The sequence below is a fragment of the Coregonus clupeaformis genome, chromosome 36 (genome assembly GCF_020615455.1).
Source record: "Coregonus clupeaformis isolate EN_2021a chromosome 36, ASM2061545v1, whole genome shotgun sequence".
NCBI classification, from domain to species: Eukaryota; Metazoa; Chordata; class Actinopteri; order Salmoniformes; family Salmonidae; genus Coregonus; species Coregonus clupeaformis.
Genome location: NC_059227.1, coordinates 10,026,249 through 10,049,723, shown reverse-complemented (window position 1 = coordinate 10,049,723; position 23,475 = coordinate 10,026,249). Strand labels below are relative to the sequence as shown.

Sequence of the window (23,475 nt, the reverse complement as noted above, 5' to 3'; positions counted from 1 at the left end):
TGGGAAGTAAGCATTTCACTGTTAGTCTACACCCGTTGTTTACGAAGCATGTGACAAATACAATTTTATTTTATGTAACTTGTATTTGAGTACTTTATGTTATAATCACTCATGCAGTGTGTAAGTACCCATCAATAGGAACATTTCATAGCTCAGGGGGTTAAGGTGCTATCAATTAATTTACTCTGGAACTATCAGCTTTTGTTTGCTGATGTCTCTCAACCTCCAGACAGGCTTGATAATGTTGGACCGCCGTGCCTTCAGCAGATTATGTGAGTCCGGAAAACCATAGGCCTAATTTACAATGAACAAAAATATAAACGCAACATGTAACGTTTTGGTCCCGTGTTTCATGAGCTGAAATAAAATATCCCAAAAATGTTCCATGTGCAAAAAGTTAATTTCTCTCAAACTTTGTGCACAAATTTGTTTACGTCCCTCTTAGTGAGCATTTCTTCTTTGCCAAGATAATCCATCCACCTGACAGGTGTGGCATATCAAGAAACTGATTAAACAGCATGATCATTACACACGTGCACCTTGTGCTGGGGACAATAAAAAGGCCACTCTAAAATGTGCAGTTTTGTCACACAACAGCAGAGTGCCCCATGGTGGCGGTGGGGTTAAGGTATTGGCAGGCATAAGCTACGGACAACGAACACAATTGCATTTTATTGATGGCAATTTGAATGCACAGAGATACCGTGACGAAATCCTGAGGCCCATTGTTGTGCCATTCATCTGCCACCATCACCTCATGTTTCAGCATGATAATGCACGGCCCAATGTCGCAAGGATCTGTACACAATTCCTGGAAGCTGAAAATGTCCCAGTTCTTCCATGGCCTGTACACTCACCAGACATGTCACCCATTGAGCATCTTTGGGATGCTCTGGATCGACGTGTACGACAGCGTGTTCCAGTTCCCGCCAATATCCAGCAACTTCGCACAGCCATTGAAGAGCAGTGGGACAACATTCCACAGGCCACAATCAACAGCCTGATCAACTCTGTGATGGAGATGTGTCGCGCTGCAGGAAGCAAATGGTGTTCACACCAGATACTGCCTGGTTTTCAGTTCCTTGCCCCTACAGTATCTGTGACCAACAGATGCATTTCTGTATTCCCAGTCATGTGAAATCCATAGATTAGGGCATAATGAATTTATTTCAATTGATTGATTTCCTTATATGAACTGTAACTCAGTAAAATCTTTGAAATTGTTGCATGTTGCATTTATTTTTGCTTAGTATATATTTAACAATTAACTTCTAATTTAAATGTCCTGTACTTTGGGCTAGGTTTTGAATATCATTTTCAGATTTGCATCTTTATTTTTAAATATATTTTCTTAGTAAATCTGAATAAAAGTGTCTGGTAATTAACAGAAATATACATTTAGCCTAAATGTTTTGCTTTTTAATGAGTTTAATGCGTGGAAGTTTTATTTTGGTTTCATCTTCAAAGTTCACTTTGCTTTTATATCTATTGTAGCTCCAAGGTTTTAGTCTGATATTGGAAGATTTAACGGATGTTGAGAGTCATGTACCATTTGCATGTAGCATTATGACATCATCAGGGTAAATGGAGCAACAATGTGACAGTGAGCGGACGGCTACTGCATGTTGTTTCTTCCAGGCAATCCATTGTGACAGGCCCTTTTTAGCATGTGTCTGTTTTTGGCTCACCTCTGGGCTTCTTGCACATTTGACCATTTCATGCACCAAGGCGCCTTGGCATTAACGTGAAGTGTTGCACTTACACACATTCACTGTACGGTACAGAAGTGATGTCACTGGCGGTCCTCAGGGTGGCTGAAAAGCTTTCCTTCGCCGTGGCGTGAACCCCTTTCAAAGGATGACCTCAGGGACACCGTGACACTCCCCTCCTCTCTAGGGCTCAGTTAGCTAAAGGAAACACCTTGCTGTTTTACCTTTTTCAAATTAAAAGAATTACACTTATTCCTGCTTTGCGTATCTTATCGGCCTCTATGCATATTAATAATTTGTCACAGCGTTGATCGTTTATTTCTCTGTCAGGAATGAAGAATTTCCCTAATGAGATTAGGGGTTGGCTATTTTAATTTTTCAGTGGAGTAGCCCTGGGGATAGTTGATGCTTACACGTCCTGGCAGCCGAGAATGAAGAATGAATGCCCCTAAAACAACCAGGACCTCGTGCAACCTCCATGATCTTGAAATGTATAAAGCACAGTGCATAGTGTTAAGAAATATTTGATCACAATGATAATTCTGACTCAAATTCTCTCTCGCTCTGAAGGTGACAAGACAGATCACAAACTGTCAAAGCCTACTGCCCCCCTGGTCCCTCCCAAGAAACCTGTACCTCCGCCAGGCAAGGGCAGACCAGGCATCCTCCCCCCAAAACGACCAGACAAGCCTCTCGCTCCCTCCCTAGGGGCCAAGTAAGTCTCCCATCCTTCTGCCCGTCCCCCTTTTCTTCCACCCCTCCCTCTGTTCATATTGGGTATTCACTTGAATAAGGACAACGTTGCGTAGTAGTAGGTTTTATTGGCAAATTCGAGGTCATAGACTAAATGGTACACCAATTTACAGTCATAGTAATCCAATAGTAAAATCCTAAACTTGCACAAACTTGTAATATGATACCATTTAAAATATACAATGTATACAAAGCAACAATACCATAATAACAAGGTTTGGGGTGGCAGCTTTAGAAAATACAACCGTTTTTATGTAGGCATTTCTTAGGCCTCTGGGCTATATGGTGTGTGTGCGTTGTTCAGTTTGTGGCTGTTATGGGTTACATCCAGTGACCTGCTGTCTGGGTCGGGGGAGCCAGTCTGCAAACTGGGAGCTCTGCCAGGAATTAGCAAATGTCAGGCAGATCTGCTTCCATCAGTTCTCTATGGACATGATTCCTAAGGTTTCGTGGGCTTCCCCATAGCTGGTGTACGAGCCGCCCAGAATTATTCTGCAGGCTCTCTTCTGGACCAGCTCTATTTGAGCAATAAGGGTTTGAGTGAGGCCAGGGTGCCAGGCAGGGACAGTGTACTCCAGAACTAGTCTAACGTACAGTGGGGAAAAAAAGTATTTAGTCAGCCACCAATTGTGCAAGTTCTCCCACTTAAAAAGATGAGAGAGGCCTGTAATTTTCATCACAGGTACACGTCAACTATGACAGACAAAATTAGAAAAAAAATTCCAGAAAATCACATTGTAGGATTTTTAATGAATTTATTGGCATATGATGGTGGAAAATAAGTATTTGGTCAATAACAAAAGTTTCTCAATACTTTGTTATATACCCTTTGTTGGCAATGACACAGGTCAAACGTTTTCTGTAAGTCTTCACAAGGTTTTCACACACTGTTGCTGGTATTTTGGCCCATTCCTCCATGCAGATCTCCTCTAGAGCAGTGATGTTTTGGGGCTGTCGCTGGGCAACACAGACTTTCAACTCCCTCCAAAGATTTTCTATGGGGGTTGAGATCTGGAGACTGGCTAGGCCACTCCAGGACCTTGAAATGCTTCTTACGAAGCCACTCCTCGTTGCCCGGGCGGTGTGTTTGGGATCATTGTCATGCTGAAAGACCCAGCCACGTTTCATCTTCAATGCCCTTGCTGATGGAAGGAGGGTTTCACTCAAAATCTCACGATACATGGCCCCATTCATTCTTTCCTTTACACGGATCAGTCGTCCTGGTCCCTTTGCAGAAAAAACAGCCCCAAAGCATGATGTTTCCAACCCCATGCTTCACAGTAGGTATGGTGTTCTTTGGCTGCAACTCAGCATTCTTTGTCCTCCAAACATGACGAGTTGAGTTTTTACCAAAAAGTTATATTTTGGTTTCATCTGACCATATGACATTCTCCCAATCCTCTTCTGGATCATCCAAATGCACTTCAGACGGGCCTGGACATGTACTGGCTTAAGCAGGGGGACACGTCTCGCACTGCAGGATTTGAGTCCCTGGCGGCGTAGTGTGTTACTGATGGTTGGCTTTGTTACTTTGGTCCCAGCTCTCAGCAGGTCATTCACTAGGTCCCCCGTGTGGTTCTGGGATTTTTGCTCACCGTTCTTGTGATCATTTTGACCCCACGGGGTGAGATCTTGCATGGAGCCCCAGATCGAGGGAGATTATCAGTGGTCTTGTATGTCTTCCATTTCCTAATAATTGCTCCCACAGTTGATTTCTTCAAACCAAGCTGCTTACCTGTTGCAGATTCAGTCTTCCCAGCCTGGTGCAGGTCTACAATTTTGTTTTTGGTGTCCTTTGACAGCTCTTTGGTCTTGGCCATTGTGAAGTTTGGAGTGTGACTGTTTGAGGTTGTGGACAGGTGTCTTTTATACTGATAACAAGTTCAAACAGGTGCCATTAATACAGGTAACGAGTGGAGGACAGAGGAGCCTCTTAAAGAAGAAGTTACAGGTCTGTGAGAGCCAGAAATCTTGCTTGTTTGTAGGTGACCAAATACTTATTTTCCACCATAATTTGCAAATAAATTCATTAAAAATCCTACAATGGGATTTTCTGGATTTTTTTTTCTCAATTTGTCTGTCATAGTTGACGTGTACCTATGATGAAAATTACAGGCCTCTCTCATCTTTTTAAGTGGGAGAACTTGCACAATTGGTGGCTGACTAAATACTTTTTTGCCCCACTGTATATGATGTAGATGGACAGTAGGTCTGCTGTGATAGCATAGATGCGCTTGAAGAGGAACAGCTTCAAATCTGTGTATTTTACTACAAATAATATATTAACAAACCACTGTATTTAGTTTGTTTGTCAGGCATTTGTTATGGCTTCTGAATGATTGCATTCACGCAGAAAATATATTTGCTATTTTGCTATTTAAGTCTCTGAATGTGTAGCACAAAGGCCTATGAAATCCAGTTGCATTCCTGACATATTGTACCCTTAACTCCAGCCATCAGGATTGTATTACTAGTACTACTGTTTACAACTGTAGTAGTGTATTGCTACTGTTATTGTTGTTATCCCCCTCCTCTACAGGCACAATGGAGAGGTGCCTTCCATACTCCCAAAGTCAGACTTTGAGACAACGTTACCCAGCAAACCAAAAACGCTGTCGAATGACCTTGACATGGGTATGTATGGCTCCACGAAAATTAACTTTTTAGTTTCAGGAAATTCTGAGCAGTAAAACCTTTAACAAGGCATGCAATGAAACGTTCATTGGGGGTCCGAATATATACACTTCACTTGCACAATTATACGGCTCCATGACATCATTATTAGTTATGATCCGCTTGCTCCAAACACAGGATCAAATTGAATCTATAAAACCATTATACTCTCCCAGCTTCATAGGTTGAATGTTTCTTTATGTGTAAAAACCAGTTAGTCCATATAGATGGGGTAAAAAAAAGTTCCTCAACCCTTTACACTCGTGGGATTTGGCCTATATGGATAGGGCTACATTTAAATGTTTCTTACAGAATAAATATGAAAATGGTCATAAGGTGCTTCTTTGAGCTCTCCTAGCTGTGCCGTTGAGGAATACAGCAAGCACACTTGTAGTTTTGTTTGGAACACAAGCCTGCATCTCCGCCATCACACAATTACTGTTGTTGTTTACGCAATCCAAGAACAGTCCATTTTAAATAGTAATCTGGGTCAGGTGGGCATCATTTGAAAGCTTGTCACAATAGGCACACAGGCTCACACAATAGACACACACAGGCTCATTCTGTTCAAAACAACTAGCTGATGGGGTTCTATCTAAATTGAGGATTAGTGCAGTAGATCCATATTTGAGTTGTGGATTACTCCTCCTGCCGCAGCAGGCTGTTGGAGTAATGTCCCCAAGAACAGGAAACACGGACCTAAAAAGAGGGGGATGAGCTGAAACCCCTTTTTAATCATTTGGTTTTCATCATTCGTGGGTGACAACATGTTTACTGTTGCCTTGTTTTCTTTTCTTTTAAGGGTGATTCAGGGACATTGACAATTTGACCTTCCAACATTTAAAAACATTATGCATATTTCATGTGATTGGTTTGCCTTTTGTAACATACCAGTAGATTCACAATGGTACTGCATCACAGATGCAAAAGGAGACATCTGTAAACTCTGAAACGCGTTCAAAGTCGACTGGTTTAATTTCAGCATCACGATTTACCCTCTGAACCAATTCAGGCCTACTATAACACATTATCAAATGCGATAAGATATATTGACAGCTTTGTGCGTAAAATCCCAAATTACTAAAATACTTTGTTTTTATTTTTAGAGTTTTTGTCGCTATGTTGATTTAATCCTCTAAGCCCATGGGTGAATAGGTTTTCAGCTGGTGTCCTGAGGTCAGAAGAATGCAGGGATAGAGGATGATGGGTGGAGGGATAGAAGAGGATGAGAAAGAGGGAGGGAGGTTGGCTTTGTTTACATCACCTCTTGTTTAATGCCAAGGACAATCACAAACAGGAAAAACAAGAGCAAAGCTTTTAGGAAGAGATAAAGGGATGGAGATCGAGGTGAGGGAGGACAAGGGAGTTTAGGCTGGGTGAGTTCTCAGAATCATGACATCATGGAGGTAGAAGTTAACTGGGGAGTCGTGTCTGTGACCCACACCGCTAAAAGCGTGAAAAGAGCTGCTAAAACCATAGGTCATTAGCCCCGTGGGAGCAGGGCGTGAAGACAAACACGGAAACACACTCCTCCTCATTCTCCTTTATGTCAACTTCACTCCCCTGGGAGTTCTGCAATGTTAATAAAGGTCCTGCCTATAGTCTTTATATAGGACGGTAACACTTTATTTTAAGGGTACTTAAAAAACGATTTTATATGTTTGCCATTTTATGAATCATTACTCCCACATTTGTAAGTGTTACTAAGCTAGTTATTCTTACATTTGTATATATTTCCTTAAACATTCTGCTTGTTCTTTTACCGGGTATTGCTGCAATGTCTACCAATGGCATGCCCATTTTTGTGAGAAATTACAGGTCACTCAAAACATTAAGTATTTATATAGTATAAACAGTGCTCACTTTAGATTAGGGACTGCAAAAATACTTTACTAATGATTAGTAAATGGTTTATAAGTGTGGGAGTAATGATTAATAAATGTTGATCACACAATTTTATAAATGCCTTATAAATGGTTTATTAGGTACCCTTTAAAATAAAGGTTTACCCATAGGACTATATAGTGCTTAAATGTTTTTCTCAAAGATTGTCATACTGTGTGGCAGTTTCAGTGTATACAATTCTCAGGGCTATCTTAACAATGAAATGTGATTGTTTGAATGGTTTTGTGTGACCTAACCCTTACAGCCCCATTCCTTAGTTAGTCTTCCCAGAACTGTCTCTTTAGATGAAAAACCTGTGTGTCATTCTATTTCTCATAGAAAGGAAAACACAAGGTGATAGAATGTCAACTATTGTTCAGTGGTTTTGGCTGCAATGTCTTATTTCTATCCAATTCTCAGTTCCATCTGATGAAAAGCCTATGATCTTTCTGCTGTCTGCATTTGTAAAGCAAAGTGCTATTATTTACTTTGCTCTTTACTTCTCTCCCTCTGTCTGTCTCTAAAGACCTGATGAGCTTTGATGATCTGTCGTCTACCTCTGATAAGCTGTCTCACCCCACCACTAACAGACCAAAGATGCCTGGCAGGAGGCTGCCCGCTCAGTTTGGAGGAGGCCACTCTGTGAGTCCACAGACGTACCAACACGCTACTGAGGACATACAACTGCACAACACAAAAACCACATATGTTACGTTTACACATCATCAAATTCCTCTCAAAAACACATTTGACATGCAGGCCCTATCTGGGGAGTACATGTACACTACCATTAAAAAGTTTGGGGTCACTTAGAAATGTCCTTGTTTTTGAAAGAAAAGCAATTTTCTTGTCCATTTAAAATAACATCAAATTGATCAGAAATACAGTGTCGACATTGATAATGTTGAAAATGGCTATTGTAGCTGGAAACGGCTGATTTTTTTTAAATGGAATATCTACAGAGGCCCATTATCAGCAACCATCAGTCCTGTGTTCCAATGGCATGTTGTGTTTGCTAATTCAAGTTTATCATTTTAAAAGGCTAATTGATCATTAGAAAACCCTTTTGCAATTACGTTAGTACAGCTGAAAACTGATTAAAGAAGCAATAAAACTGGCCTTGAGACTAGTTGAGTATCTGGAGCGTCAGCAATTGTGGGTTCGATTACAGGCTCAAAATGGCCAGACACAAAGAACATTCTTCTGAAACTCGTCCGTCTATTCTTGTTCTGAGAAATTAAGGCTATTCCATGCGAGAAATTGCCAAGAAACTGAAGATCTCATACAACGCAAAAAAAAATGCTTTTCTTTCGAAAAAACAAGGAAATTTCGAAGTGACCCCAAACTTTTGAACGGTAGTGTACATCACCGCATTCCATACATAGATATCGCACCTTATCTGCACCTCATGATGTGTCGGGGGAGTTGATGAGAGATTGGGAAGAGGGTGCTACACGTCCACTTGAAAATACATCAAATAGCAGACATTTGAGTTACATGAAGGGCTGAGAGGAGAGCTGTCGGGTCGGTCCGATTATCTGAGATTTACTGAGTTCCCTGAAGAGTAATGTGAATGCCTTCCATTAGAAACAGATGGACATGTCAAGCCAGAGTGTCTGTGAGTCTCTGGCAAGGTGTGTCAAAAACTGAGCAGACCTGTTTTGTATTTTTGTCTTCGCAGCCAAACAAGGACATCAGCGTGGAGAAAACCTTCAAGTTTGACGAGGAGGATCGCCCCAAGCCAAAGTTGATAGACACAAGAAAGGTAACAATGACATTGACGTGTCTAATTGCATTAGTTCGTGTCTGACCTGTATTGAACTTGTATGTGTGGTACACCAAGACCCATCCCAGAACAACAATTTTATATGTATGGCAATAAAGTTTTCTGAGTCTGAATCAATGGCCCAAATGCACATTAGATCTATCTCTGTTCAGATACTTGTGATTCATCCCAAATGGATGCTATTGCTGCAAATTAGTCACCTCAGCCAATATTTGCACTCAGCAGGGAATTAACATATGTCTCAGTTCAGAAAAGGAGTCAGGTTTGTCTATAGATATTAACTAATACATCCTCGGAAAACTGCAACCATCTTGTGATCTTCAGTTAAGTCATAGAGACCTCTCTCAGTGACTCTGGATAATGCCTCACTAATAGGCGCCATCCTCCTGCCAGGTTGTTTTCCTCCTGTCATCCCCCTTCGCCGTCTCTCCCCTCCCTCCCTCCCCTCCCCTCCCTCCCTCTGTATGAAAGTCACCCTGTTGCTGTATGAATGCCCTCTTATCTTGATGAACCCTGATCCCACCGGCTCCAGTACAGCACAGTCACAAGCCTCTGGCATTAAGCTCCCTGGGGTCACATACGATGTACGCACACATACGTCCAGTTAATAATTTACATGCAGTCACACGCACTAACGCAGATATTCACATGCATTCACAAAATAATGCTCTCTTGCAATCCGGCAAATCCACTCAGGCCCAGTGTAAGGCCGGTTTTAGTCACACTGGGAGACGGTGCTAGTCATCCTGCGGAGGCCAGACGGAGGGCATCCTCATGTTTCTAATGAAAACGTAATGTCCGTCCTCGTGTTTGTCTTGTTAGTGTTTCCTCAGATGCCCAGTGGGGGACTGATGGGACTAAAGGGACTTACACCTCACGCTGACTCTGTGTGGGCAGGCCAGCGCCACTGGAGGCCCTCTCAAAGGACCCACTAGATTCTGGGGTCACCCGCTGTTTACCTGTACCACTCAAATCGAGTGAATAATCCCTGCGCATCAAGCCACATAACTGTGGGCTCAGAACTTCTATAGGTTGAATTAAAGATACCCTTTGGCCCCTCTGACATTTAAATCCTTTTAAATTAGATTTTGACCCTCTGAACCTCTCGGCAGAGGAAAATAAATAAATGAATGAAAACTATATCCCGAGGCGATGGGATGCTGGAGAACACAATATTAAAGCAACCCTGACATAACTTCAGAGGAAGAAACAGGGGATCAGTTGTGTTCAATCCAAATGAAATAGACTTCCGCAGCTACAGTACGAACTGAATGCTCTACAACAGTGTTTCAAATGGCTACTGTAGCTCCCTCATAGCAATCATGGCTGGTCGCTAAAGACTACTGTATGTTACGACCAGAAAAATGTACTTGATTAAATTTGAGCATAGAAACACTGACTTCATTCATTAGTCAAAAATATTCAGAAAGGAGGTCACAGCCAGGACAAAAATATTTATTAACCACCTCTCGTCTTCTTCCACAGCCATCCATGCCCAGCTCACTCTCCCAGTCTCCTGTCCTCAAGCCCAGCCCATCCCTGTCGGAGGGGCTCAAAGCCAGCCCGGCTTTGGCCCCTGACCGCAGAAGCCCCAGCCCTAGCTCCAGCCGAAGCCGCAGCCCAGGCCCTAGCACGGAGACCAAGCCCAAGGCAGAGTCAGAGGAGCAGAAGTCTGAGCTGCAGGACCTCAGAGCCCAAATGAAAGATCTGCTGCTGTCTGTGGAGCTCCTCAAGACCCAGCAAATGTAACTAACTACCACTTTCCTTAGATCTGGTTTTGTTCAGTTCCTACTACTCTTTACTCTGTACTCTTCAAATGAAGCATTATGTCTTTGTTAACATGTTTAAATGATAAAGCTTCATCATTATAAAGCTGGCTACATGCATCAGTCAAACATTTTTATTTGTGTACCTTTTTCAGAGCAGTATTTTAGCTACTGTCCTGTTTTTAGTGCCCTACGGCTTGTTTCTAGGCAGGTATATAGGCGAGTCACTGTTGGAACTTGAGTGGCGCCTGTTCAGGCAGAGTAATGGTGATGTGATCTTATTGTTGATCAGATGCTAGCCAGTCATGTGTTCAAGCACTGAGGAGCCTTGTGAACATCTGGGCTTTACTTTGCAGGAGAGAGATGGCAGAGCTGAGGAGCGAGCTGGACGAGGAGAGGTTGAAACGAGTGGCCCTGCAGGTAAATTGATGACGGTATCCGTCTTTACATCGCAGCTTGTCAGAGCGTGTAAGCTTGACAGGTCCAGTCAGAGGGTGCGAGATGGACTGGAAAGAGTGAGAGGTTCATTCGCACATTAATATTGGACACAAGCTGTGAAATGCTTTATGTCCCTACTCAGCACTACTAGGACAGAATAGCATACTCTGAGTTGTCCTTATGTTAGGCCCTGGTCTGGCTATGCCATACAGCTGTGGACTACACTCATTCATTTAGTAGACAACATTTGCTTAGAATTCCTTGTTATTTTATATTATTTTATAGTATGAAGAATACAATTTAACATAACTGAATAAAATATAAATTATATTTTCTCCAAACGATTTCTGAGGGAGTGCGCACATGCGGCTACTCTGTGTTGAGCGGTTAACAAAGAAACAGGTCCTCCTATATTCTTAATTTGGAGTTATTTATGCAACTTTAGTTGTGATACAAACATTGGGCTATATGTTTAGATGTTGCATGATGGGACTCGAATGATGATTTGAAAAAAGTTGCATGAAAGGCATGAGCTCTGATTTGTTTCTTGCACAGGCTGCACACACTTCATCAGTCTCTCATTCACAATTTGACAAGCACTTGATAATGCCTCGAAAAAATGCACACTAAAAAAATCCATGCCTTTTGCGGCCAGTGGCCATTGTGACCTTGGGCTAAATATAATAATTATAATTCCCTTCTCCCGGCTGCCAATCGCCATGCTCCGAAGTGCCTCTCACTCACATGGCTCTCTCAGAAATCTCAATTCTTATTAGCCAATGCCCCTCACGTGATCGGGTTCTTCTCACAGGCATCACCGCTCTTAAGTAGGCTACAACTGCATGCGTCCTTCTTATCGAATTCCGAGGCGCATGTTAAAGATGTTAGAAGAACTGTCTACATTTATTTTTTATCAGCCAACAAGATGAGTGAGTAGGCCTAACGAACAGAAAAAGCATTAGCCTGTGTCAATGTACTATCCCCATAGTACACAAGTTGACCTATTCTATTGGTCAGCTTGTCCTGTGCGAGAAATAAATATTCCCAAAATAGTCTGGGACAGTTGTGGGATGCGAGAGATCCCAAATTAACACTTGCATATTTTTATTTTTTTAAAGCAACGAAGCTGCTCCAACAGATCAGAACGTTTAGCTTAAAATGTTGGTAAACTATTAGGCTATTTCTTCACATTATAAACGCAGCAGTGCGCACACGGCAGTAGGCTATAAGCAGGCTGTTCCAAAATGCAATTAGTGGGAAAACACCATTCTCAAAAGTGACCGCAAATGCGATTATGCATGTAATTATTTATTATAAAGGTGCATTTTTATGGTGAAAATGATCTTCCCCAAACAGTTAGGCTCTACACCAGTTGTAAATCAGATTAATCTGCTTAATTTTAAGAAGTTATTTGACCACTTTAGTGGCTCAAACCTTCTCAAAACATATAGGTCTATGGGCTAGGCTATATGATATAGGTCTAGGGGCTAGGCTATATGATATAGGTCTATGGGCTAGGCTATATGATATAGGTCTATGGGCTAGGCTATATGATATAGGTCTATGGGCTAGGCTATATGATATAGGTCTATGGGCTAGGCTATATGATATAGGTCTATGGGCTAGGCTATATGATATAGGTCTATGGGCTAGGCTATATGATATAGGTCTATGGGCTAGGCTATATGATTTTGCGACTATGATTTAAAAAAGATATTCGCTGTTTCTTGCCTTACTACACACAAGCTGGACATCATTCAAGTGGTAATATATCATTCACAAGTGATAGGCTAATATTGTCCCCCACCAGACTATTCTTCATTTAATCTTGCCTTTACATATACTAAATAATATATGTGTGAAATTAGTTTTGATTTAGAATGAACCATTATCATGCACCTGTCTCAGAACAGGTGGGGGCAGTGGGGAAAAATACATGTAATCTATGCACTTAAATAGCAAATTGAGGAGCTTTTTCCGTGGTTCATTTTCATGCCAGCCAGGTAGGCTATACTCCTGTTCTAAAGCGAAGCAATGTGCTTAATATTAGGAAAGTTGAGAAATAAATATAGTAAGCCTAGCATATAGAAAGTTGATGGGATCCTCCTCTTTTTAATAGAGGCCATCAAAACTCTGTTTTCTCACACAATTGCATAGCCTATAGAAATGTTGCGTAACATGAGCTCATGGGCTGTCATGAATTGTTTTATTTAATTTTCAATTAGATTTACATTGTCAGTGATTAGATTGACAATAGAGTGCTGAGTACCAGGCAGTTAGCAAGTTTGGTAGGCTACTAATGACCATCAGCAGCATCAGAGCTTGGAGAAGCCTAGTTACCGTGACTAAACGGTCATGACTCATGACCGCCGGTTTGACGGTAATACGGTCAATGCAACAGCCCTAAGCGCTACTCACGGAGTCGGACCCAGTATACCCCAACCTTGTCCATCCTTCTCCCCAGGAACAGTGAGGGGAGGAAGGCCTGTGTAGACCCCCTCCTGGGCCCCAGGCATTCACACATCCACCCCGCTAAAGATCATCTTTGCTCTCCCCACCTCAATCCCCAGTTGCTGTACTCACATGTCAATGTACAAAAGCACTGCAGAGATCTAATTTAAGAATGAACTGTGGCAATAATCTATAACACAAGACACTTTTTTTCTATATATTCTTTCACATTGTTTTATCCTCTGTTTTTCCCATCATTTTCCCTGTTCTCCTTCCTTCCCTTTCCATTTGTCTGTCTCTGTCTCTTTCTTTCTCTCTCTTTCTCTCTTATCTTTGTATTCCATTTATGTCTGAGAGCTTTTCTCTGATGAATGCAACAGATTTTCATATGATGGCTAATTTCTGCCGTTGTCAGTCAACCTGCCTATTAGTATTCAAGTGACATTGAGCATGTAATTGCAGTGTTTTGTACTAATATTGTAAATGCTATGGTATAGATGGGTTAAGTTGGACCGCAAGTGGAAATAAGACTTTCATTTCATTCATGATCTGATACCCAAATGTATCTCCCTGTGAGGCTGTTAGCTATGATGTTATCATCAGAATTGCATCCGGTGCTGGTTTCTCATGAGAAATTAGTTAAAATGATGTGTGTGTCTTTCAGATGGAGATAGAGAAATTAAAGAAGATGGTTCATTCAACGTGAAGTCTGACCCAATCAGCCTGGAACATCAGTCACCTATCGGTCTGTCGCTGAGTACAAAGAGGAGGGGGACGATGACATTCCTATAATACTTTGAGTTATCATCAACCTATTCCGCATTTGTAAGATTTACATTTTTGCACATATTAAGGTTTTTTAGTTATAGAAAGGTGTAATTAAATACAGATGTATATGTTTTTTGTTACTTTTTTTCTCTATTTTTTTGCCAACACAAACAATCGAGGCCTTACTAACTACTGTGCTGGACTGGCAGTCTCTGCATTCTCTATGGGAATGTGTCAGGGTTGCTCTCAATACTACTGATTCTGTATAAAGCGATAGGGGATTCTTTTTGTTTAATTTTTTTACGACTTGCAGGTAGTTGATTTTAAAGATGATTCTGATTTCAGTTAAAGTATCCATATTAGCCTCTTTATATCATAATGAATGATATTGTGATGTGCCCCTGTTGCTACAGCAGTGTTGTACTCCATTGCTATGGCATAAGGGATCCTTTTCTTTGTTGTTATTTTTCTTCTTACATTCCTATCCAGGGTAACACTATTGTGCCTGTTAAACAAATATTCAAGTGTTAATATTGGGAGATTACATTTATCAAACTGTTTAGACTTGCTGATTATATATTTTTTAAAGTACTGACAATGTGCTTAGACATATATTAGAGAGGGTCCTTTTTTTTTCTTCATTTTGTCTTGTTCTTCTTGTAAAGGACAAGTCATGTGGAATGGTTATCTCAGAAAGAGAGCGACAGGTGTGTTAGAGATCATATATTTAGTACCATCAAATACAGCCAATAATAGAGCACCAGTGGTTTATGAGATAAATCTCCATTTTATTTCACGCCACGGTCAAAATTGTGGCTTATTCATCGATTTGTTATTAGCTTGCACAACTCCTGTACGCCAAATGCTCTGACCCCTCTTTTATGAACCATATACAGCTCTCTCTCTAACTCTCTCTGTAAAAGAAAATCATGTGTGCTTTGAAGAGTGAGCAATCTCTTTCTAACCTCCCAGATGAGACCGGAAGTCCTGTATAGCAGTGACCTTTGTGTGTTTCCATGTTACCCTGAATGTGTCTGGTTCACACGTCTTTATACTTGGACCAAGTAGAAACGTGGAGCATGGAGGCTAACTGGACATATAGCCCAGTACACAGTATATCTGCCATTTCTCATTACTGTAAGCGAGAGGCTGAATGGAAAGGTATTGGGGGAAGAGATCTACTTGATACAGAAGGGTTAAGCTCTGTACTGTACCTATGCATAGCCAGCACCACTTTGTAATTGAAACGTCTGTTGTGACTGTCTGTTGAATGCTCAACATGTGTAAAGGTATTGGAGGACCCAGACCCTGCTTGAGTTGAAAGCTGTAAAGATGGCCTCCACATCACATTAGCGTGGGCAGGCGTGAACTCAAGGAAGGACAAGATATTTTTGTTGGGATGCATTCAGTGTACCGCTCAGACAAAAGCATCTGTTGGAGGTTGTCGCTAGATTATGCAGCAATTTGATGATTCCTAACTTACCCATCATGATCAGAAGGATGTTTGCCTCGACTTCAGATCATCCTGAACGCTGTGGATGGCCTTTCTCTGCATCCTTCTTCATATTCTATTTTAGCAAGCTAAATATTGCTTTACATTTTAAATATATATACTGATCACACAAAATGTCTTATCCAGGAAATTATAGTTTTTCCTTCACACGAGTACACCAAGCCGTGTACCAACCTCAGGCTTAGAATCTTATCCATTAAAAGAAAGCATTCCTGATCAGGGACTGTGCTCGCACGCGTTTGTGTGTATGCATGAAAGGAAGCCTGAAAGCCTGTGTATGTGTCTGTGATGTTGAGGTTGGGTTTTAGGTTTGTCCTAAGCGTGTTTGGCCTTGTTGACTGGTCCGGGTAAAATAAAGGGCAAGATTACACGTTGATCCCTAAAGCAATAAGAATCTGTAATGTCTTACTTTTTTACATCCCTCAATGTTTCTCATGGCTACATTCTAAGTTGAGCTTGAGCAAAGAGATAATCACACAAATATATATATATATATATATATATATACACACAAAGACAAAGCTATCCATGTAACTGTCATTCAGCTTAATACTGTACATTCCATTATTTGATGCAAAGAAAATAGGAAATATGTGCACATTTAACATCTTTTCAAGTGATCTTGTTTACATGTGCTGTGAAATTGCATGAACTGAGATTCTTTCCAAAATGAATAAATATAATCTTAATTTACGCTCATGAGTACTAGGTTATTTTATGTGATATTGTCCACAATTTGGGCTCCATCTTGTCTTTTCTCTCCATCACTATAGATGGGTACACTATACCCTCATGGAGAGTCCTTTTCATGGCTTGGTAAGCTAGAGAACATATTTACTCATCAGTAAATGGAGGCAGAGTAAGAAGACTGACACCGCTGAATTGATCGGTCCACATCTTATTATAGCGAGGGAGTCTATCCTGGAGGCATACAGTACAGTGGGGAAAAAAAGTATTTAGTCAGCCACCAATTGTGCAAGTTCTCCCACTTAAAAAGATGAGAGAGGCCTGTAATTTTCATCATAGGTACACGTCAACTATGACAGACAAAATGAGAAACAAAATTCCAGAAAATCACATTGTAGGATTTTTAATGAATTTATTTGCAAATTATGGTGGAAAATAAGTATTTGGTCAATAACAAAAGTTTCTCAAGTTACTTTGTTATATACCCTTTGTTGGCAATGACACAGCTCAAACGTTTTCTGTAAGTCTTCACAAGGTTTTCACACACTGTTGCTGGTATTTTGGCCCATTCCTCCATGCAGATCTCCTCTAGAGCAGTGATGTTTTGGAGCTGTCGCTGGGCAACACGGACTTTCAACTCCCTCCAAAGATTTTCTATGGGGTTGAGATCTGGAGACTGGCTAGGCCACTCCAGGACCTTGAAATGCTTCTTACGAAGCCACTCCTTCGTTGCCCGGGCGGTGTGTTTGGGATCATTGTCATGCTGGAAAGACCCAGCCACGTTTCATCTTCAATGCCCTTGCTGATGGAAGGAGGTTTTCACTCAAAATCTCACGATACATGGCCCCATTCATTCTTTCCTTTACACGGATCAGTCGTCCTGGTCCCTTTGCAGAAAAACAGCCCCAAAGCATGATGTTTCCACCCCCATGCTTCACAGTAGGTATGGTGTTCTTTGGATGCAACTCAGCATTCTTTGTCCTCCAAACACGACGAGTTGAGTTTTTACCAAAAAGTTCTATTTTGGTTTCATCTGACCATATGACATTCTCCCAATCCTCTTCTGGATCATCAAAATGCACTCTAGCAAACTTCAGACGGGCCTGGACATGTACTGGCTTAAGCAGGGGGACACGTCTGGCACTGCAGGATTTGAGTCCCTGGCGGCGTAGTGTGTTACTGATGGTAGGCTTTGTTACTTTGGTCCCAGCTCTCTGCAGGTCATTCATTGGTTCTGGGATTTTTGCTCACCGTTCTTGTGATCATTTTGACCCCACGGGTATGAGATCTTGCGTGGAGCCCCAGATCGAGGGAGATTATCAGTGGTCTTGTATGTCTTCCATTTCCTAATAATTGCTCCCACAGTTGATTTCTTCAAACCAAGCTGCTTACCTATTGCAGATTCAGTCTTCCCAGCCTGGTGCAGGTCTACAATTTTGTTTCTGGTGTCCTTTGACAGCTCTTTGGTCTTGGCCATAGTGGAGTTTGGAGTGTGACTGTTTGAGGTTGTGGACAGGTGTCTTTTATACTGATAACAAGTTCAAACAGGTGCCATTAATACAGGTAACAAGTGGAGGACAGAGGAGCCTCTTAAAGAAGAAGTTACAGGTTTGTGAGAGCCAGAAATCTTGATTGTTTGTAGGTGACCAAATACTTATTTTCCACCATAATTTGCAAATAAATTAATTAAAAATCCTACAATGTGATTTTCTGGATTTTTTTTCATCAATTTGTCTGTCATAGTTGACGTGTACCTATGATGAAAATTACAGGCCTCTCTCATCTTTTTAAGTGGGAGAACTTGCACAATTGGTGGCTGACTAAATAATTTTTTTCCCCACTGTATTTAGTCTATAGGATGAATCAGGGCTGACTGATAAATGTGATTTGATTTGAACACCTGATGGGGAACATGGATAGGAAACTGAGTTCTGCAATGAGCTGTGACAGGAAACGTATTTTACGCATGTGCATTCTCTACAGATTGTTAAGCATGAGCCTGACAGAACCACAGGCTACATGCATATATGACATCATTGGACAGATCGAACCTAATCAGACGTCAGTGTTGACCCTTGAAGCACTGCTGTTCTGCAGAGAGAGAGAGAGACTGTGAGGGACTTAGTCTGTCAGAGGCTACAGTCAATTCACTGACACGGTAACACAATAACAATAACATCCAATGTCCTAGCACTGTCACAATGATGATTTCCAACACCTTTTTGCCCACTGTTCTCCTCTCCCATCTGAACTTTGACCACTCGGTCTCTTATGAAAGCATTCTCTGCTCTCCCATCACTCAAGGAAACGGGGAACGGACAGTCTCCCAGAGATAAAGACTGGTGTCCTCCTTCCTCACGTGACTTTATCAGCTTGACAATAGCAGCTGTGAGCACTTAGGATTGACTAGCATTATGGTAAAGTGCTTTCTCCTGCATTAATTTGGTAACACTGTCCTGTGAATAACAAAAGGTTAATTACAGTGGCTTGCGAAAGTATTCACCCCCCTTGGCATTTTTCCTATTTTGTTGCCTTACAACCTGGAATTAAAATGGATTTTTGGAGTGTTTGTATCATTTGATTTACACAACATGCCTACCACTTTGAAGATGCAAAATATTTTTTGGGGTGAAACAAACAAGAAATAAGACAAAAAAACTGAGACCTTGAGCATGCATAACTATTCACCCCCCCAAAGTCAATACTTTGTAGAGCCACCTTTTGCAGCAATTACAGCTGCAAGTCTCTTGGGGTATGTCTCTATACGCGTGGCACATCTAGCCACTGGGATATTTGCCCATTCTTCAAGGCAAAACTGCTCCAGCTCCTTCAAGTTGGATGGGTTCCGCTGGTGTACAGCAATCTTTAAGTAATACCACAGATTATCAATTGGATTGAGGTCTGGGCTTTGACTAGGCCATTCCAAGACATTTAAATGTTTCCCCTTAAACCACTCAAGTGTTGCTTTAGCAGTATGCTTAGGGTCATTGTCCTGCTGGAAGGTGAACCTCTCAAATCTCTGGAAGACTGAAACCGGTTTCCCTCAAGAATTTCCCTGTATTTAGCACCATCCATCATTCCTTCAATTCTGACCAGTTTCCCAGTCCCTGACGATGAAAAACATCCCCACAGGGATGGTGTTCTCGGGGTGATGAGAGGTGTTGGGTTTGCGCCAGAAATAGCGTTTTCCTTGATGGCCAAAAAGCTCAATTTTAGTCTCATCTGACCAGAGTACCTTCTTCCATATGTTTGGGTAGTCTCCCACATGCCTTTTGGCGAACACCAAACATGTTTGCTTATTTTTTTCTTTAAGCAATGGCTTTTTTCTGGCCACTCTTCCGTAAAGCCCAGCACTGTGGAGTGTACGGCTTAAAGTGGTCCTATGGACAAATCCTCCAATCTCCGCTGTGGAGCTTTGCAGCTCCTTCAGGGTTATCTTTGGTCTCTTTGTTGCCTCTCTGATTAATGCCCTCCTTGCCTGGTCCGTGAGTTTTGGTGGGCGGCCCTCTCTTGACAGGTTTGTTGTGGTGCCATATTCTTTCCATTTTTTAATAATGGATTTAATGGTGCTCCGTGGGATGTTCAAAGTTGTTCAAAAATATTTGATCCTCTGCTGATTTTGTACGTTTGCCCACTGACAAAGAAATGATCAGTCTATAATTTTAATGGTAGGTTTATTTGAACAGTGAGACAGAATAACAACAAAAAAATCCAGAAAAACATATGTCAAAATTGTTATGAATTGATTTGCATTTTAATGAGGGAAATAAGTATTTGACCCCTCTGCAAAACATGACTTAGTACTTGCTGGCAAAACCCTTGTTGGCAATTACAGAGGTCAGACGTTTCTAGTAGTTGGCCACCAGGTTTGCACACATCTCAGGAGGGATTTTGTCCCACTCCTCTTTGCAGATCTTCTCCAAGTCATTATGGTTTCGTGGCTGACGTTTCGCAACTCAAACCTTCAGCTCCCAATGGGATTAAGGTCTGGAGACTGGTTAGGCCACTCCAGGACCTTAATGTGCTTCTTCTTGAGCCACTCCTTTGTTGCCTTGGCCATGTGTTTTGGGTCATTGTCATGCTGGAATACCCATCCACGACCCATTTTCAATGCCCTGGCTGAGGGAAGGAGGTTCTGACCCAAGATTTGACAGTACATGGCCCCGTCCATCGTCCCGTTGATGCGGTGAAGTTGTCCTGCCCCTTAACAGAAAAATACCCCCAAAGCATAATGTTTCCACCTTCATGTTTGACGGTGGGGATGGTGTTCTTGGGGTCATAGGCAGCATTCCTCCTCCTCCAAACACGGCGAGTTGAGTTGATGCCAAAGAGCTACCTTTTGGTCTTATTTACATTTACATTATTTTAATAATTTTTTCATACTGGCCCCCCGTGGGAATCGAACCCACAACCCTGGCGTTGCAAACGCCATGCTCTACCAACTCCCGGTCGTCTTATCTGACCACAACACTTTCACCCAGTTCTCCTCTGAATCATTCAGATGTTCATTGGCAAACTTCAGGTGGCCATGTATATGTGCTTTCTTGAGCAGGGGAACCTTGCGGGCGCTGCAGGATTTCAGTCCTTCACGGCGTAGTGTGTTACCAATTGTTTTCTTGGTGACTACTGTCCCAGCTGCCTTGAGATCATTGACAAGATCCTCCCATGTAGTACTGGGCTGATTCCTCACCGTTCTCATGATCTTGCATGGAGCTGTAGGCCGAGGGAGATTGACAGTTATTTTGTGTTTCTTCCATTTGTGAATAATCGCACCAACTGTTGTCACCTTCTCACCAAGCTGCTTGGCGATGGTCTTGTAGCCCATTCCAGCCTTGTGTAGGTCTACAATCTTGTCCCTGACATACTTGGAGAGCTCTTTGGTCTTGGCCATGGTGGAGAGTTTGGAATCTGATTGATTGATTGCTTCTGTGGACAGATGTATTTTATACAGGTAACAAGCTGAGATTAGGAGCACTCCCTTTAAGAGTGTGCTCCTAATCTCAGCTCGTTACCTGTATAAAAGACACCTGGGAGCCAGAAATCTTTCTGATTGAGAGGGGGTCAAATACTTATTTTCCTCATTCAAATGCAAATCAATTTATAACATTTTTGACATGCGTTTTTCTGGATTTTTTTTGTTGTTATTCTGTCTCTCACTGTTCAAATAAACCTACCATTAAAATTATAGACTGATAATTTCTTTGTCAGTGAGCAAACGTACAAAATCAGCAGGGGATCAAATACTTTTTTCCCTCACTGTATATACTGAGATCATGTGACAGATCATTTGACACTTAGATTGCACACAGGTGGACTTTATTTAACTAATTATGTGACTTCTGAAGGTAATTGGTTCCACCAGATCTTATTTAGGGGCTTCATGGCAAAGGGGGTGAATACATATGAACGCAACACTTTTCCGTTATTTTTTAGAAATTTTAGAAATACGTAATTTTTTTCATTTCACTTCACCAATTTGGACTATTTTGTGTATGTACATTACATTAAATCCAAATAAAATTCCATTTAAATTACAGGTTGTAAATCAACAGAATAGGAAAAACGGCAAGGGGGATGAATACTTTTGCAAGGCACTGTATCTCCTACTATGACTGGTATTGTGATACCACAAAAGTTAAATGTGTACTCAGTGTAAAGGATTATCTAAATATGGTGTTCAGTGTAAGGAAGGTCAGTGAGGGTAACGCCTAATTTGTATTTATCTTGTAAAATAGTTGTATTTAGGCAGATCACAGCATGAATGGTTATAGTAGTAGCTAATTAGACAGCCTGAGAATAACTAATTGATGCAGTAGAGTGGGTACTAATAGTAGCTTCACTTCCAATTGGCTTGTTGACCATGAAAGAGACATGGGGGGTTTTGCCATAGTGATTCACGAGCATCAATATGTGGTTTTACAGTGTGGTTGTCAACGGCCCTCTAAGCTTTGTTGATATTCCAGTATATTGCGATATATTACTCAGATATTTTAATGAAAAACACGGCCAAAGGTCAAGGAAAGCAATATCTGCCGGAAAACTTTAACATCCTAAGATATTTGCAATTGACTGTGACATTTACAGGTGACTGTATGGGATATTTGTCATTTGTACAGGTATTTCAACAAATACAATAATACTCTGTTTGGTTGCTCTCCCCACTCAATAGATTTACATGCTAGTTAATTGAACAGACTTTTTTAATTTTCTAAGGTGCCCATAAAGGTGTTGCCCTCCTGAACCATCTGTGTTATCGATATTTCATAACAAGCAGCCTGTTTCATAACAGGTAGCTAATGCTCTATGGAAGAGGAGGCTATTATGATAATTGCCAGCCAGGATTACGCTGGGTGCAATTCCTTTCATTCTGAACATGGTTGTGGGGATTCATTTAGAGAAAGAGGGTCTAAACGGGTATGACAGTGTGCAAGATGTAACATGATGTAATGTACTTGTTAGGTTGAATAACTAAGAAAAACTTTGAATAAGTCATTGCAAATAATAAGCATCTTCTCATCAGGTTTTGTTTTGAGTTGTTTCTCCTTTCTAGCTTATAAACAGATTTCATTTTCTTTTTGATGTTACAGTAGAAGCTGAGCCAAATGCTTTCCACGTGTTATGTGTTGTTCCTGTGGGAATCAGCTGACATTACATTTGATAGACCCTCTGGTTCAAAGCGTGTCACTCCACTGTTCTTAACAGCATGGTTGCTGCACACACTGACTCAGAGCACCACCCCGCTGCTTGAAGATTGCATGCTGCTACCTCTCAGGATTGAATTATTGGATTTTGTAGCTTTTGTCCATCAGCAGAATTCCTCTTTATTCCGCCAGGACTGAAGTTCACTGAATCTCAGCGGGTCATCCGGAACAGCTATGGAGGAGTTTTTATTATGTTCATGTCAACTGTTGGTCACTCAGTTTGACAGTTTCTGATAAAGTGTTTGGGTGTACAGGGTTCACAAACAGAGGGCTGATTGGTCTCTAGCCACGGGGCACCATTGCCTTTCAAGGCCAACACATTCTGTTATGAAATATTTGGATTGCC

At 41.4% G+C, this 23,475-nt stretch overlaps 1 protein-coding gene across 3 annotated transcripts in view; it reads left to right on the top strand.

The window, feature by feature from the left end:
• The window catches only part of LOC121552202 (CD2-associated protein), a 74,711-nt gene extending 58,277 nt beyond the window's left edge, over nucleotides 1-16,434 (top strand). For all 3 annotated transcript variants that reach the window (XM_041864934.2, XM_041864933.2, XM_041864935.2), the window contains exons 13-19: nucleotides 2,280-2,424; nucleotides 5,002-5,096; nucleotides 7,546-7,661; nucleotides 8,701-8,784; nucleotides 10,291-10,550; nucleotides 10,928-10,991; nucleotides 14,125-16,434. In XM_041864934.2, the coding sequence (XP_041720868.1) occupies nucleotides 2,280-2,424; nucleotides 5,002-5,096; nucleotides 7,546-7,661; nucleotides 8,701-8,784; nucleotides 10,291-10,550; nucleotides 10,928-10,991; nucleotides 14,125-14,166 (806 nt within the window). In that variant the 3' untranslated portion in view covers nucleotides 14,167-16,434. The remainder of the gene's footprint in view (nucleotides 1-2,279; nucleotides 2,425-5,001; nucleotides 5,097-7,545; nucleotides 7,662-8,700; nucleotides 8,785-10,290; nucleotides 10,551-10,927; nucleotides 10,992-14,124) is intronic.
• The last annotated feature ends 7,041 nt before the right edge of the window (nucleotides 16,435-23,475 follow it).